General features: G+C 45.8%; 1 protein-coding gene across 1 annotated transcript in view; it reads left to right on the forward strand.

Moving 5' to 3' along the window:
- SKAP2 (src kinase associated phosphoprotein 2) overlaps positions 1-17,055 on the forward strand; it is a 678,462-nt gene that overhangs the window by 470,646 nt on the left and 190,761 nt on the right. Inside the window, exon 6 of the mRNA XM_063921995.1 lies at positions 14,903-14,986. Within this exon, the coding sequence (XP_063778065.1) occupies positions 14,903-14,986 (84 nt within the window). The remainder of the gene's footprint in view (positions 1-14,902; positions 14,987-17,055) is intronic.

Consider the following 17,055-nt stretch of genomic DNA (forward strand, 5'->3'; position numbering starts at 1 on the left):
AACTGCCGGTTCACAGGAACAGAGCTCAAGCTCTGTTTCCTCAAGTCCCTCAGCATGACGGTGGACCGCGATGCCTGGAGGACTGGCAGGTGGGAGCCCGACTAAAAATTTTCTGTCAGATCTGGACAACATCATGCCAGGATCCCTGGGTCATAGATCTTATTTCCCAGAGGCTACAGACTGGAGTTTCAGGAGCTCCCACCTCACAGATTCTTCAAATCAGGCTTACCAGTTTCACAGGAAGCAAGTATAACCTTACAGAACGCCATTCAAAAACTGGTACAGACTCAGGTCATTGTTCCAGTTCCACCTCATCTGCAAAACAAGGGATATTATTCCAACCTGTTTGTAGTACCGAACCGGACGGTTCTATAAGACTGATTTTGAACCTCAAGTCATCGAACCCGTACTTACGAGTGTTCAAATTCAAGATGGAGTCTCTGAGAGCGGTGATCTCAGGTCTGGAGAAGGGGTAATTCATAGTGTCTCAAGATATCAAGGATGCGTACCTTCACTTTCCGATCTGGCCGCCTCCTCAGGCTTATCTACGGTTTGCACTGCAGGACTGCCACTACTAGTTCCAGGCCCTGCCATTTGGTCTCTCCACGGCACCGAGATTGTTCACCAAGGTGATGGCAGAGATGATGTTTCTACTCCGCAAACAGGGAGTGAACATAATTCCTTACCTGGACGATCTTCTGATAATGGCACCGTCCACGGAGCGGTTGTCGGACAGCATTCGCCTGTCAACCAGACTACTCCTGGATCACGGTTGGATTCTGAATTTACCAAAATCTCACCTGGAACGAAGCAGAGGCTTTCCTTCCTGGGTATGATACTGGACACGGAATCTCAGAGAATGTTCCTTCCCTTGGAGAAGGCTATGGAAATCCAGTCGATGGGTCCGGGCTGTCCTGAAGCCAGCCTGGATCTCGGTGCATCTATGCATTCGCCTTCTGGGGAAAATGGTGGCATCTTACGAGGACCTTCTGGAGATTCTCCTCGAAGATCCGTGGCCTCTACCTCTTCGCGAGTATCTTCTGCAACAGGGCCTGTTCGTCTATCAAGACTTACAGCGGCTACGTTTAACGGCATGGAAGTTAAATGGCTGATTCTAGCCAGGAGTGGGATTCCTGACAAAATCTACCCGACTATGATCCAAGCCAGGAAAGGCGTAACGTCTAAACATTACCACCGTATATGGAAGAAGTATGTCTCTTGGTGTGAGAGCAAACAATATTCCGTGGTGGAATTTCACCTGGGACGTCTCCTGCTTTTTCTTCAGTTGGGAGTGGATGTGGGCCTACTCCTAGGTCCAGATTTCGGCGTTGTCTATTTTCTTTCAGAAATATTTGGCTTCTTTCCCTGAGGTCCAGGCTTTCTTGAAAGGTGTTCTGCACATCCAGCCTCTATTTGTGCCTCCCACGGCACCTTGCGATCTCAATTTGGTGCTGCAATTCCCCCAATCAGACTGGTTTGAACCGTTACAGGAGGTTGACATAAAGTATCACACTATTGGCCTTGGCCTCAGCAAGACGTGTGTCGGAACTAGGGGCGTTGTCTCACAAGAGTTCCTACTTAATTTTCCATGAGGACAGAGCTGAACTCAGAACTCATCAGCAATTTCTTCCAAAGGTGGTTGTCCGCTTTTCACATCAACCAACCTATTGTGGTTCCAGCTGTGATAGACACCTCTGCTACTTTAAAGTCTTTGGATTTTGTGAGGGCTTTGAAGGTGTATGTAAAGAGAACAGCTCGTCACAGAAAATCCAACTCGCTGTTCGTTCTCTATGATCCCAATAAAATTGGGTGTCCTGCTTCAAAGCAGTCTATTGCACGCTGGATCAGGCTCACTATCCAGCATAAAGAAAAATAAAATATGGAGATTTTCACTTAACTAGCGCTATATGTGGACTCTTCTTTTATTCCAGGTCATTCCTTCTTAATATCCAGATCAGTTTGGCATATAAAATAGAAGATTTTTTGTATAGTGTAATGCCGTTTTAATTAACAATGACACAATGACATAACACAACAATTCAACAAGGATAAAACAAATGAGCTTTGCAACATATATTTTTGGGTCAAAATTATTTAGCCAAATCCCCTAAAGAGGCAAGTGAGGCAATGTGCATTTACCAGAATTATAGGGAACTGTGGTTTAAGACAGTCCCTAACAGCGCATGTGTCCCGTAATGGGTGTTCCGGACCAGCCCATCCACTGCACGGATCTTTGTTGCTGTATCCTGGATAAGTACTCCCTCCTCACTGGCGTCTTGAGTGGGAAACCAACGCGTTTCAACTCTCAACTAGAGTCTTTTTCAAGGTTTGGATAATGACCCTCTTAGTAGTTCCGTTTTTAAATGACCCTCCACCAATCACACTACATGGTTTGCAGCAGAAACAGATTTGATAATCAGTCCTTCCCTTATGACGTCAGCCCGAGTCCCGCCGTCCCTTCCTGTTTACAGCGGTTACCCTGGCGACCGTTGTTATAGTAATCGATTCTGTATTCTGTTGCGCGTATGGTGCCGCCAAACATCTCTGTTCCGGCTTCCTCGTTGTCCTAGCAACCCGTTTGTCCTTTGGCGCGACGTCATTTCCGGTAACACTGAACTGGGATAGATACCCTTCCAGTGCTCGTTTTAGAAAACCACGTCCATCATCCTCTTAGCCCCTCTCAAATCTATATGGTGGATATTAATTTGGGTACATTTGGAGACAGGTTCTTATTCTATAGCGAAACGTCACTTCCGGTGACATAGAGACAGGGATTGTTGTTTCTAAAATAATTAACACATACATATGGATAATCAAAATAAATGATATAAACATGAAACACATATCATCATAAATACATGAGTATTGTACCCTTTTACAATTTAAAAGTACAGTTCTGCGGTATTCGGCATATAAAAGGTCACTGGAGGAGAAATGATAAAACCAATCAACTAGCAAAAGCCGAAATGAAGGCCATCTATGATTTGGGAACACTTAAACCCGGTGGCCTAAATTCGGATTTTGAGATTAAATGGTTTTTATAGGTTTTTAATAATGTTTTTAATAATGATTTTAATGTACTTTTAAATTGTAAAAGGGTACAATACTCATGTATTTATGATGATATGTGTTTCATGTTTATATCATTTATTTTGATTATCCATATGTATGTGTTAATTATTTTAGAAACAACAATCCCTGTCTCTATGTCACCGGAAGTGACGTTTCGCTATAGAATAAGAACCTGTCTCCAAATGTACCCAAATTAATATCCACCATATAGATTTGAGAGGGGCTAAGAGGATGATGGACGTGGTTTTCTAAAACGAGCACTGGAAGGGTATCTATCCGAGTTCAGTGTTACCGGAAATGACGTCGCGCCAAAGGACAAACGGGTTGCTAGGACAACGAGGAAGCCGGAACAGAGATGTTTGGCGGCACCATACGCGCAACAGAATACAGAATCGATTACTATAACAACGGTCGCCAGGGTAACCGCTGTAAACAGGAAGGGACGGCGGGACTCGGGCTGACGTCATAAGGGAAGGACTGATTATCAAATCTGTTTCTGCTGCAAACCATGTAGTGTGATTGGTGGAGGGTCATTTAAAAACGGAACTACTAAGAGGGTCATTATCCAAACCTTGAAAAAGACTCTAGTTGAGAGTTGAAACGCATTGGTTTCCCACTCAAGACGCCAGTGAGGAGGGAGTACTTATCCAGGATACAGCAACAAAGATCCGTGCAGTGGATGGGCTGGTCCGGAACACCCATTACGGGACACATGCGCTGTTAGGGACTGTCTTAAACCACAGTTCCCTATAATTCTGGTAAATGCACATTGCCTCACTTGCCTCTTTAGGGGATTTGGCTAAATAATTTTGACCCAAAAATATATGTTGCAAAGCTCATTTGTTTTATCCTTGTTGAATTGTTGTGTTATGTCATTGTGTCATTGTTAATTAAAACGGCATTACACTATACAAAAAATCTTCTATTTTATATGCCAAACTGATCTGGATATTAAGAAGGAATGACCTGGAATAAAAGAAGAGTCCACATATAGCGCTAGTTAAGTGAAAATCTCCATATTTTATTTTTCTTTACACTTGTGGTGAGGGTTTAAGGAACCTCATAGGAGAAAAACACTTTTTTTAGCTGCTGGTTTGCGCACTGATTAGTTCTCTATAATCCATTTTGTTTCACTATCCAGCATGCTTATTCCACGGCAGGATTGCCGGTTCCAAAGTCTGTTCACGCCCACTCTACTAGGTCGGTGGGTTCTTTTTGGGCGGCTTCCCGGGTTGTCTCGGCTTTACAGCTCTGCAGAGCAGCTACTTGGTTAGGTTCGAACATGTTTGCAAAGTTCTACAAGTTCGTTACTTTGGCCTCTGAGGACCTTCAGTTTGGTCAATTAGTTCTGCAGGAACCTCAGCACTCTCCTACCCGGGTTGGGAGCTTTGGTACTTCCCCATGGTATTAAATGGATTACCAGTATCCTCTAGGACGTAAGAGAAAATAGGATTTTAATTACCTACCGGTAAATCCTTTTCTCGTCTTCCTGCACTGTTACTTGGTTAAGTGTTCTGGTTTGTTCAGCTGTTGCTTCTCATGTTTCAAGTTTGGTTAGCATGGCTTTCCTATTGTTCTGTATGTGCTGGTTCGTAATCTCACCACTTTTCTCATGTATCCTTCTCTCAAAGTATGTCCGTCTCCTTGGGCACAGTTTCCTAGACTGAGTCTGGTAGAAGGGGCATAGAGGGAGGAGCTAGCGCACACTATCAAATTCTTAAAGTGCCCAAGGACCCGTCTATACCCCATGGTACTAAATGGATTCCCAGTATCCTCTATGGACTACGAGAAAAGGATTTACCAGTAGGTAATTAAAATCCTATTTTTTAACGCCGCCCCTCCCTGGCCCTTGCATGCCTGGAGGGGGGACCGCTTTATTTTAGGGGTCCCCACTCCCCCAGGGAACCCTGGCCAGGGGTGACTAGTTGGGGGGAGTGATGCTTTGGCCGCAGGGAAAGTATCCCCCGGCTGCTGCATCACCTTCCTGGCTAGTGAAGCCCAGTGCTGGTTTCAAAAATACGGTGGACCCCTTACTTCTTTTGTCCCCCGTATTTTTGGAACGAGGACCGGTCCAAGAGTCCAGTGCTGGTTGTTTAAATACGGGGAACCCCCAATCAATTTTCCCCTGTATTTTTGCAACCAGGACCGGCTCAAAGTAACTGGGGCTGGTTATGCTTTTGGGGGGGACCTGCACGTCGTTTTTTGTAAAACATTTTTTTTAACACTTTCTTTACTTCTACAGACAGAAGCATGCACGGATATCTATGATCTGTGCATGCTTCTGACTAAGTAATAAAAACATGACCTAAAATCTGCATGTTTTTATTACTAAAAATCGCATGTTTTTATTACTAAAAATCGCATGTTTCCTTTCCGAAAAACCGCAAATAATTGCATGCGAATCCCGTTTTAACCTTAAAAATCACACCATATTACACTTAGTGATGTGCAGCGGAAATTTTTCGGGTTTTGTGTTTTGGTTTTGGGTTCGGTTCCGCGGCCGTGTTTTGGATTCGGACGCGTTTTGGCAAAACCTCCCCGAAAATTTTTTGTCGGATTCGGGTGTGTTTTGGATTCGGGTGTTTTTTTCAAAAAACCCTAAAAAACAGCTTAAATCATAGAATTTGGGGGTCATTTTGATCCCATAGTATTATTAACTTCAACAACCATAATTTCCACTCATTTCCAGTCTATTCTGAACACCTCACAATATTATTTTTAGTCCTAAAATTTGCACCAAGTTCGCTGGATGGCTAAGCTAAGCGACACAAGTGGCCGACACAAACACCTGTCCCATCTAGGAGTGGCACTGCAGTGTCAGGCAGGATGGCCCTTCAAAAAAATTGTCCCCAAACAGCACATGATGCAAAGAAAAAAAGAGGCGCACCAAGGTCGCTGTGTGACTAAGCTAAGCGACACAAGTGGCCGACACAAACACCTGGCCCATCTAGGAGTGGCACTGCAGTGTCAGGCAGGATGGCCCTTCAAAAAAATTGTCCCCAAACAGCACATGATGCAAAGAAAAAAAGAGGCGCACCAAGGTCGCTGTGTGACTAAGCTAAGCGACACAAGTGGCCGACACAAACACCTGGCCCATCTAGGAGTGGCACTGCAGTGTCAGGCAGGATGGCCCTTCAAAAAAATTGTCCCCAAACAGCACATGATGCAAAGAAAAAAAGAGGCGCACCAAGGTCGCTGTGTGACTAAGCTAAGCGACACAAGTGGCCGACACAAACACCTGGCCCATATAATCCTCCACCATTCTTTCAATGGTGACAGAATCATATGCAGTGACAGTAGACGACATGTCAGTAATCGTTGGCAGGTCCTTCAGTCCGGACCAGATGTCAGCACTCGCTCCAGACTGCCCTGCATCACCGCCAGCGGGTGGGCTCGGAATTCTTAGCCTTTTCCTCGCACCCCCAGTTGCGGCAGAATGTGAAGGAGGAGATGGTGACGGGTCACGTTCCGCTTGACTTGACAATTTTCTCACCAGCAGGTCTTTGAACCTCTGCAGACTTGTGTCTGCCGGAAAGAGAGATACAACGTAGGTTTTAAATCTAGGATCGAGCACGGTGGCCAAAATGTAGTGCTCTGATTTCAACAGATTGACCACCCGTGAATCCTGGTTAAGCGAATTAAGGGCTCCATCCACAAGTCCCACATGCCTAGCGGAATCGCTCTGTTTTAGCTCCTCCTTCAATGTCTCCAGCTTCTTCTGCAAAAGCCTGATGAGGGGAATGACCTGACTCAGGCTGGCAGTGTCTGAACTGACTTCACGTGTGGCATGTTCAAAGGGTTGCAGAACCTTGCACAACGTTGAAATCATTCTCCACTGCGCTTGAGTCAGGTGCATTCCACCTCCTTTGCCTATGTCGTGGCCAGATGTATAGGCTTGAATGGCCTTTTGCTGCTCCTCCATCCTCTGAAGCATATAGAGGGTTGAATTCCACCTCGTTACCACCTCTTGCTTCAGATGATGGCAGGGCAGGTTCAGGAATGTTTGGTGGTGCTCCAGTCTTCTGTACGCGGTGCCTGAATGCCGAAAGTGGCCCGCAATTCTTCGGGCCACCGACAGCATCTCTTGCACGCCCCTGTCGTTTTTTAAATAATTCTGCACCACCAAATTCAAGGTATGTGCAAAACATGGGACGTGCTGGAATTTGCCCAGATGTAATGCACGCACAATATTGCTGGCGTTGTCCGATGTCACAAATCCCCAGGAGAGTCCAATTGGGGTAAGCCATTCTGCGATGATCTTCCTCAGTTGCCATTTATTCTGCCTAAGTTGCCCTCCCTCCAGTGTGTACTCCAAAAGAGTGTTTAGTGCAGCCACTCACCTTGTCAGCAATCGGCGTACGAGGTTACTTCCAGAAAATGTGGAGAAGATGATGTTCATTAAAATGAATTATAATGAATTCCTCCGTGGAGACATTCACCAGCAGCAATTGCCTCCAGAAAGTACACAGGGACCTGAGATGATGGATTCCAGTGGGGACGAATTAATAATCTGTGAGGAGGGGGATGTACACAGTGAAAGGGGTGAGGAATCGGGGGATGATGATGAGGTGGACATCTTGCCTCTGTAGAGCCAGTTTGTGCAAGGAGAGATTGATTGCTTCTTTTTTGGTGGGGGCCCAAACCAACCAGTCATTTCAGTCACAGTCGTGTGGCAGACCCTGTCACTGAAATTATGGGTTCGTTAAAGTGTGCATGTCCTGTTTATACAACATAAGGGTGGGTGGGAGGGCCCAAGGACAATTCCATCTTGCACCTCTTTTTTCTTTCATTTTTCTTTGCATCATGTGCTGTTTGGGGACTATTTTTTTGAAGTGCCATCCTGCCTGACACTGCAGTGCCACTCCTAGATGGGCCAGGTGTTTGTGTCGGCCACTTGTGTCGCTTAGCTTAGTCACACAGCGACCTTGGTGCGCCTCTTTTTTTCTTTGCATCATGTGCTGTTTGGGGACAATTTTTTTGAAGGGCCATCCTGCCTGACACTGCAGTGCCACTCCTAGATGGGCCAGGTGTTTGTGTCGGCCACTTGTGTCGCTCAGCTTAGTCACACAGCGACCTTGGTGCGCCTCTTTTTTTCTTTGCATCATGTGCTGTTTGGGGACAATTTTTTTGAAGGGCCATCCTGCCTGACACTGCAGTGCCACTCCTAGATGGGCCAGGTGTTTTTGTCGGCCACTTGTGTCGCTTAGCTTAGTCACACAGCGACCTTGGTGCGCCTCTTTTTTTCTTTGCATCATGTGCTGTTTGGGGACAATTTTTTTGAAGGGCCATCCTGCCTGACACTGCAGTGCCACTCCTAGATGGGACAGGTGTTTGTGTCGGCCACTTGTGTCGCTTAGCTTAGCCATCCAGCGACCTCGGTGCAAATTTTAGGACTAAAAATAATATTGTGAGGTGTGAGGTGTTCAGAATAGACTGGAAATGAGTGGATATTATAGTTATTGAGGTTAATAATACTATGGGATCAAAATGACCCCCAAATTCTGTGATTTAAGCTGTTTTTTAGGGTTTTTTGAAAAAAACACCCGAATCCAAAACACACCCGAATCCGACAAAAAAATTTCGGGGAGGTTTTGCCAAAACGCGTCCGAATCCAAAACACGGCCGCGGAACCGAATCCAAAACCAAAACACAAAACCCGAAAAATTTCCGCTGCACATCACTACTAATTACACTTGCGATTTTTATTTAAATAATCGCAAATTCCAAACGTGTGATTTGGTGCGATTTTTTAGACACCTAAAAAATCGCAACCTATTACATCTAGCCTAGGTTGTCACAAGTATTTTGTGGGTGTGTTGAAGTTGGGCTGCTCAGAAGTTTTATGGTGGGACTGATGTTGGCGATGATGCATCTTTGTAAACAAGCAGCAGATTAGAGATGGAGCAGGTGACTGTCTCTGTATAAATCCCAGCGGCTGCAGCATTAGCATATTTTCACAATACCTCTGCGTGCTAAGGGCAGACCTGATCGTAGATGTGCTAAAATTAGCACATATACGATCAGGCACACTGACATGCGGGGGGATGCCCAGCACAGGGCTAGTGCGCCCCGCATGTCAGGCCCTACCCCGTCACACAAGTACAAAAGCATCGCACAAGGCGATGCTTTTGTTCTTGAAGAGTAGCTCCCCACCAGCGCAGCTCCTGCGCGCTGGCAGGGAGCTACTTGTCGCTGTGCTGGCAACGGCCTGCATTGCCCGCACCGCACCCCCTAAACAGTGGCCAAACGCCGCCAGCCCACCCACTCCCACCCAGCGACTGCCTCTGTCTGTCAATCAGGCAGAGGCGATTGCAGGGCTAAGACAGCCGTCGTCGCCGGCGCGTGCGCAGGTCAGACCTGATCGCTACTGTGCGAAAATGCACAGCATCGATCAGGTCTGAAGTAGCCCCTAAGATACCTCTGAATCAAGCTCTCAGATTCTGATTCAGAGTTGCACTCAAATTCATTCATTTTGTGGGTGTAACTTTGCGGTATTTGGACATGTTCTGCGGCAGAGCGCACGCACCTATGGCCGATTATCCGAGTTATATGCAGATCAGTAACATCTACATTTGTGGATGCATGGACGTAAGTAAGCGGCAGTGAGACAATCATACATAGGCTACGCTTAGTGAGAGTTCCCTGAGGCACTGCAGGACAGAGTAGCCAGGTTGGCTCAGCAGGGGGGTGGGGCAGGGCTATGATGAGCATTGTGGGCATGTTGGAGGTGGAACAGGGCGGGGCAGAGGTGGAACAGGGGCGTGGTTACCGCATCACATCATTTAAGCCATGCCACCACCCTGTAATGCCGATATTACTATGATGACGCGATTCAGCAAGAATCGCGTCATCGACTGCCCGGACCACACACTTTACTCACTAAGTGGGTGGCTGGGCAGAAAAATCGGGTGACTTGCCTGCTTTTCCGTGGGGCCGGGAGGGTCACCAAATTTTCGGGAGCCTCCCGGCCATTCTGGGAGAGTAGGCAAGTATGCCCTGAGGGCGTGTAGTTAGAATTGCAGGCTATGCAGACTTATGCTTACTGAGATTTGTCTGATTTTAGATTAATCTATTGCACCAGGTATAGGGCTGATGCAGGAGTGTGCTGAAAATGATGATGGCTATTAGATGAAGCACGTGGAAAGTGGCAATGCAGTCACATAAATGCGTACAACTCAACATACAGCGAGTATTTGCATTCAGTTCATTGCACGCAGTGGGAGTGTAAGAGCGGCCGAGATGTTTGCAACGCTAATCTCAATCTCCATTCACCAATTTGACAGTATTTTTGATCACTGCTCTGTGCTGTGTCCAACAGATTAATTCATTGTCTCCTCCCATGTCCAACTTGTCTCTACATAGGTGCAGTGGCCGCTCCTAATTTCGGGTAGGTAGGGGGGCCGTGACCGGAGAGAAAGCCAGTACATACCAGCTGGGGCCCGGTGCCTGCGCAATAGATCTGACAGGTGCCGGGACTGGTGCATGCTCACGAGAGTCTGTGGGACTAAGCATGAACAAAACACCGGCTTCTATGGATTGCATAAGCTGCAGCCCATAGATGCCAAATAGGGCTTTTCGGAAAGGAGTGGCTTACTAGTCGAAGCTCTCTGCTAATCGCAGCCAGGTCTCGCAGTCCCAGAGACAGAAAACAGCTCCCAATGGGACTGCCTGTCCTGTCATTGCCATTGACGGTGTAGCCAGTTACAGACTGTAGTGGGCTAACTGACAATGAACTGAGCTGGCCAATTTTACCTTGCACTGCATAGGTGTAGATTAAGTTGAAAAACTACTGCTAATGTTGCATTTTTCAGTTGCAATGCTGGTTACACACAGATAATGAAGAAAAATGCAAAACAGCAAAACTGATTTCTCATGAAAATTGGTTTAGCCCACAGAATGGCTGCCTCTGTAGCATGGAGATGTCTGGTAAACATCCACAGTGTCGGACTGGGGCATGTAGGGCCCATCGGGGGAATAGAGTGGTAGGGGCCCATGTTTAGGGGTGTGGCCAGTCTCTAGAGGAGGTGTGCCCAGCCACCACACAGTGTTCGTCCCCTAGATAAATATATACAGTAAATACTGTAGTTCATGCATGATTGATAATGCACTAGATTAGTAACAGTACAGTCTGTAATCTGATCCCTAGAGGAGGGGTGGACCCCACCCAGTAGGGCCCACCGATGGTTTCCCCTGTACCCCTGTGGGCCAGTCCAACCCTGAACGTTGGAAATACCAAGAGACTGCTTTGGGGTAAATGTATTACTATTATTATCATTATCCTTTATTTATATGGCGCCACAAAGGGTCCGCAGCACCCATTACACAGTACATAATAAAATGAGCAAACAAGAAAACAGCACTTACAGTACAAGACAATATAGGACAGGTATAGAAAACTCCGGGGTTAGGTGCCATCAAAGGGAGTATGGATTATAAGATAGTGTAAGTAAGAAAAGGAAAGGCACATGAGGAAAGAAGTCCCTGCTCTTGCGATCTTACAATCTAAAAGGTGAGGGAATAACAGACCGGAGTGACACAGACGGGGTAGACAGTGAGCATAGACAAGAGGGTTAGGAGGAGAGTTGACTGGGTTTGGTGAAGAAGTGGGTCTTGAGAGCCCGTTTGAAGTTTTGTAGAGAGGTGGAGAGTCGGATGGGGAGAGGTAGAGCATTCCAGAGATAGGGAGCAGCACGTGCAATTTACTAAACATCTAAAAATAAAGGACCTAATTCAGACCTGATCGCACCAGCAAAATCTTCCTCTAATGTGCAAAACCATGGGCCTAATTCAGATTTGATCGCAGCAGCAAATTTGTTAGCAGTTGGGTAAAACCATGGCCCTTATTCCGAGTTGATCGCTCGTTGCCGTTTTTCGCAGTGCAGCGATCAGGTGAAAATACGGCATTTATGCGCATGCACATGGTACGCAGCGCGCATGCGCTAAGTACTTTCACACAAAACTTTGTAGTTTTACACAAGCTCGAGCGACGCTTTTCAGTTGCTCGAGTGTTCGTTGTTTGATTGACAGGAAGTGGGTGTTTCTGGCCGGCAACTCAGCGTTTTCAGGGAGTGTGCTAAAAAACGCAGGCGTGCCTGGTAAAATCGCAGGAGTGGCTGGAGAAACGGGGGAGTGGCTGCCCAAACGCAGGGCGTGTTTGTGACGTCAAACCAAGAACTAAACAGACTGCAGACATCGCAAGCTAGGAGTAAGTCTTGAGCCACTCTGAAACTAAATTACATTTTTTAGTAGCAGTTCTGCTAACCTTTTGGCCCTCATTCCGAGTTGTTCGCTCGCAAGTGAATTTTAGCAGATTTGCTCATGCTAAGCCGCCGCCTACTGGGAGTGAATCTTAGCATCTTAAAATTGCGAACGATGTATTCGCAATATTGCGATTACACACCTCGTAGCAGTTTCTGAGTAGCTCCAGACTCACTCGGCATCTGCGATCATTTCAGTGCTTGTCGTTCCTGGTTTGACGTCACAAACACACCCAGCGTTCGCCCAGACACTCCCCCGTTTCTCCAGCCACTCCTGCGTTTTTTCCGGAAACGGTAGCGTTTTTTCCCACACGCCCATAAAACGGCCTGTTTCCGCCCAGTAACACCCATTTCCTGTCAATCACATTACGATCGCCAGAACGATGAAAAAGCCGTGAGTAAAATTCCTAACTGCATAGCAAATTTACTTGGCGCAGTCGCAGTGCGGACATTGCGCATGCGCATTAAGCGGAAAATCGCTGCGATGCGAAGATTTTTACCGAGCGAACAACTCGGAATGAGGGCCTTTGTTCGCACTTCTGCTAAGCTAAGATACACTCCCAGAGGGCGGCGGCCTAGCGTTTGCACTGCTGCTAAAAGCAGCTAGCGAGCGATCAACTCGGAATGAGGGCCATTGTGCACTGCAGGAGGGGCAGATATAACATATGCAGAGAGAGTTAGATTTGGATGGGTTATTTCGTTTCTGTGCAGGGTAAATACTGGCTGTTTTCATTTTACACTGCAATTTAGATTTCAGTTTGAACTGACTCCACCCAAATCTAACTCTCTCTGCACATGTTATATCTGCACCCCTTGCAGTGCACATGGGCCCTCATTCCGAGTTGATCGCTCGCTAGCTGCTTTTAGCAGCAGTGCAAACGCTAAGCCGCCGCCCTCTGGGAGTGTATCTTAGCTTAGCAGAAGTGCGAACGAAAGATTAGCAGAACTGCTCAAAAATCTTTTCCTGCAGTATCTGAGTAGCTCCAGACCTACTCCTAGATTGTGATCACCTCATTCCGTTTAGTTCCTCGTTTGACGTCACAAACACGCTCTGCGTTCGGCCAGTCACTCCCCCGTTTCCCCAGACACGCCTGCGTTTTAGCCTGACACACCTGCAATTTTTAGCACACTCCCGGAAAACGGTCAGTTCCGCCCAGAAACACCCACTTCCTGTCAATCACACACCGATCAGCAGAGTGTCTGAAAAGCGTCGCTCGCCCCTGTGTAAAATTGCTTAGTTTTGTGTGAAATTACTTGGCCCCTAGGGCATTTGATATGCCTAGGGGCATCAGCAGCTTCTGCTGATTAAAATGATATGCAGCATGCCTATATTCTGTGTGTAGCATTTCATATGCAGATACAGCCACAGTCTCACACAGTGTATATGCTGCATATCATTTTAATCAGCAGAAGCTGCTTGTGCATCCTAGCCACATAGCAATGCAAATAAGAAGCATTTTCATTAAAAAAGGTGCCTGACGTTAGCATTGAGGCAAGATTTATGAGGACACATCTGTATCCAAGCAGAGGCAGAGGTCACAGTGTTAGTAGCAGTGTGAGTGCTGTGTGCATGTGAGTGGGTTGGTTGTGCAGTAGTGTTCAGAATATGTGTAAGGAGCATTATGTGTGTCATGTAAAAATGCATTAATAATGTGCAACATATGTGTAAGGGGCACTATGTGTGTCATTATGTGTATAAGGGCATTAATAATGTGCGGCATATGTGTAACAGGGTACTACTGTATGTGTGTCATTATGTGTAAAGGGGCACTAATAATGTGCAGCAAATGTGTAGGTGGCACTATGTGTGTCATTATGTGTATAAGGGCATTAATAATGTGCGGCATATGTTTAAGGGACATTATGTGTAAAAGGGCATTAATAAAGGTTGTCATAATGTGTAAGGCGCATTATGTTTATAAGGACATTAATAAGGTGTCTCTTACTAATGTGTGGCATTATGTGTATAAGGTGCTCTACTATGTGGCGTTGCATATAGAAATGGCACTACGGTGTCGTCTAATGTGAATAAAGAGCAATAGGGTGTGGTGTAATGTGAATAACGAGCAATTCAGCGTGATGTAATGTGAATAAGGGGCTCTACTGTGAGGAGTAACGTTTATAAGGTAAAGTGATACTACTGTGTGATGTAATATGAATTATGGAAACTATCACATGATCAAATGTGAATAAAGTTGCAGTACTGTGTGGCATAATTGGAATTGGGGTTACTATTGTGTGGCCATGCCCCTTGCCAGCAAAAACACACCCCTTTTTGGTCTGTGCGCCAAATGTGCGAGCTGTTCCTATTTAAAATATAGGGGTACAAACACCAAAATAAGGACTGCTATGGGGTGAGGGGTGATGGTGCTGGGAAAGAGGTGCAAGGTCGGAGGCGGAAACAGCGGTGGTGCTAGGGGGCACCAGCTAAAATCTTGCCTAGGGCATCATATTGGTTAGGGTCGGCTCTGGTAGTTACATATAACAGCATATAATATAGTTATATAACAGGACATAATACAGTTGTATAACAGAACATAATATACATAACGGCATATTTTGTTCTATTTCAGATCACAGCTTTTTTGCATCTGAATGGCAAAAGCGGTGGTGTGTACTGAGTAACTCCATCTTTTACTACTATGGAAGCGACAAAGGTACGTTGATCAAAAGGTTTTGTTTTTATTTTCATATGCGAGTGATTGCACCAGCTGAAAGTATTCATTTTTTCAATGCATTTTATTACAAATAATACAAATGATGAAGAATATCAAGCCACAGCAGTCTCTTCTGCCTGCACTTGCACTGATCGCACCCCTCTCTTTGGATCTGACCCTGGCTGAGGGGTACACAATGCCCCCCTGTGCAGATTAGCGCCACTTCGCATTGCATAAAAATTAATGTATAGACCGATTTTTTTTAAGGGGGAGTGGCCACACCTTAATGATTAAGCCAAAACCCCTTAATTACCAGGGCCCAGGGAAGCTCTCTATGGCCCTGCACATACCATGTGGTTTTCTAAGCTAAACTGACGGATTTACTACCTAATGATGTGGAGGCTGAAATCTCAAACCTCTTGTGATGTTTAGGGGACTGCATATGCTTGATCTGCAAGCGGTATAGGACAACAAACATCCATGGCCATATTCTGAGTTGGGGGTGACCCCAAAATGCCGGCTCCTGCTCAGTGACAGGAGCCGGGTGCTGCACTAACATTACGTGCAGCACATGGCTCCTGTCACTGTGTAGGAGTCGGCACTGCAGCCACAGGTCTCCCCAGGGGCAGCCATATTTTCAAAACCACTGGAGTGCCGAAAACAGGGGTTATAGCTTATGCCATCCGTGTAAGCCACTGGTCCGGGACACCTGCCTGGTAGTCCTGTGGATACTCTGCCGGTTTCCTTGTCCATTTATGCTCAGAGAAATGCCTTGTCTGCTCCAATCTATCCACTGGATAACTCTTTTCCTGCTGTTTCTGTGCCCTGGTTCTTCTGATGCAGTCCATCTGTCCTGTGTACTCCTGGCCCGGCTAGGACACCTACCCAACTTAGGTCTCAGTTCCAGGGCTACAGGGGTCCATACTGATGGCTGCTTCCTGGTTCTCATTCCATTTGCGTGAGCCGCTACTGCTGAAAGTTAGAAGTCCAGGGGGCCCCCTAAGTACTGGTGTGCACTTCCAGCACTAATGGAACAGCTGGGGGGTTGCTATTGAGGAAGACCCTCTTAAGGGCTCTAGGGGCCTCACACCAATAGTGCTGGAATTCCACAATATTGGGCAAGCCCAAGTATCTACACACTTATCAAGTCCAAGAGTCTGCACACTCAAGTCCAAGAGTCGACACATTCATCAAGTCCAAGTAGCATAACAGTAGTAGTAACAGTAGTAGTAGTAGTAGTAGTAGTAGTAGTACTACTACGACAACTACTACTACAGGTTGAGACTCCAATATACAAAATGCTTGGGACCAGAATTTTTTGGGATATCAGATTTTTCCATATTTTGGAATATTTACATACTACAATATAATGAGATATGCATTTATGTTTCATATGCACCTTATACACATAGCCTGAAGGTAATTTTATACAATATTTTTAATAATTTTGTGCATGAAACAAGTTTTGTGTACATTGAACCAACAGAAAGCAAAGACGTTACTATCTCAACTTTGCTCAAAAGCATTCTGTATGTCTCTGTATTTCAGAATTTTGAATATGGGAGACTCACCCTGTACTACTACTCCTACTACTACTACTACTACTACTACTACTACCACTACTACGCCAACTGCTCCTACTCCTATTACTACTACTCCTCCTACTCCTACTACTACTACTACTACTACTATTCCTACTACTACTACTAAGACTCCTACTACTACTACTATTCCTACTACTACTACTACTACTACTCTACTACTACTAATATTTGTATTATTATTATTATTATTAATAATAATTATTATTTATTATTAATAATAATAATAATAATAAAAATAAACATTCAAAACTACATAAGGAAAACTAATTTGGGTACCAGCCAGGACTAGAGGAACCATAGAGAGAAGACCCACAGTGTGGTGTCCGTACCCCCCCCACCCCCTTCATTCCACAAGCCCTGTCCTGTTGGCACCAGGACTGCTACCCCCAGGGATGTGGGGTCTGCAAAACAGTGTGCAGGCCCTCCCCACCTTGTCAAACAAGCACAGTCCCACCATCCTTAGAC

This window comes from Pseudophryne corroboree, chromosome 5 (genome assembly GCF_028390025.1).
Source record: "Pseudophryne corroboree isolate aPseCor3 chromosome 5, aPseCor3.hap2, whole genome shotgun sequence".
Taxonomy (NCBI): Eukaryota; Metazoa; Chordata; class Amphibia; order Anura; family Myobatrachidae; genus Pseudophryne; species Pseudophryne corroboree.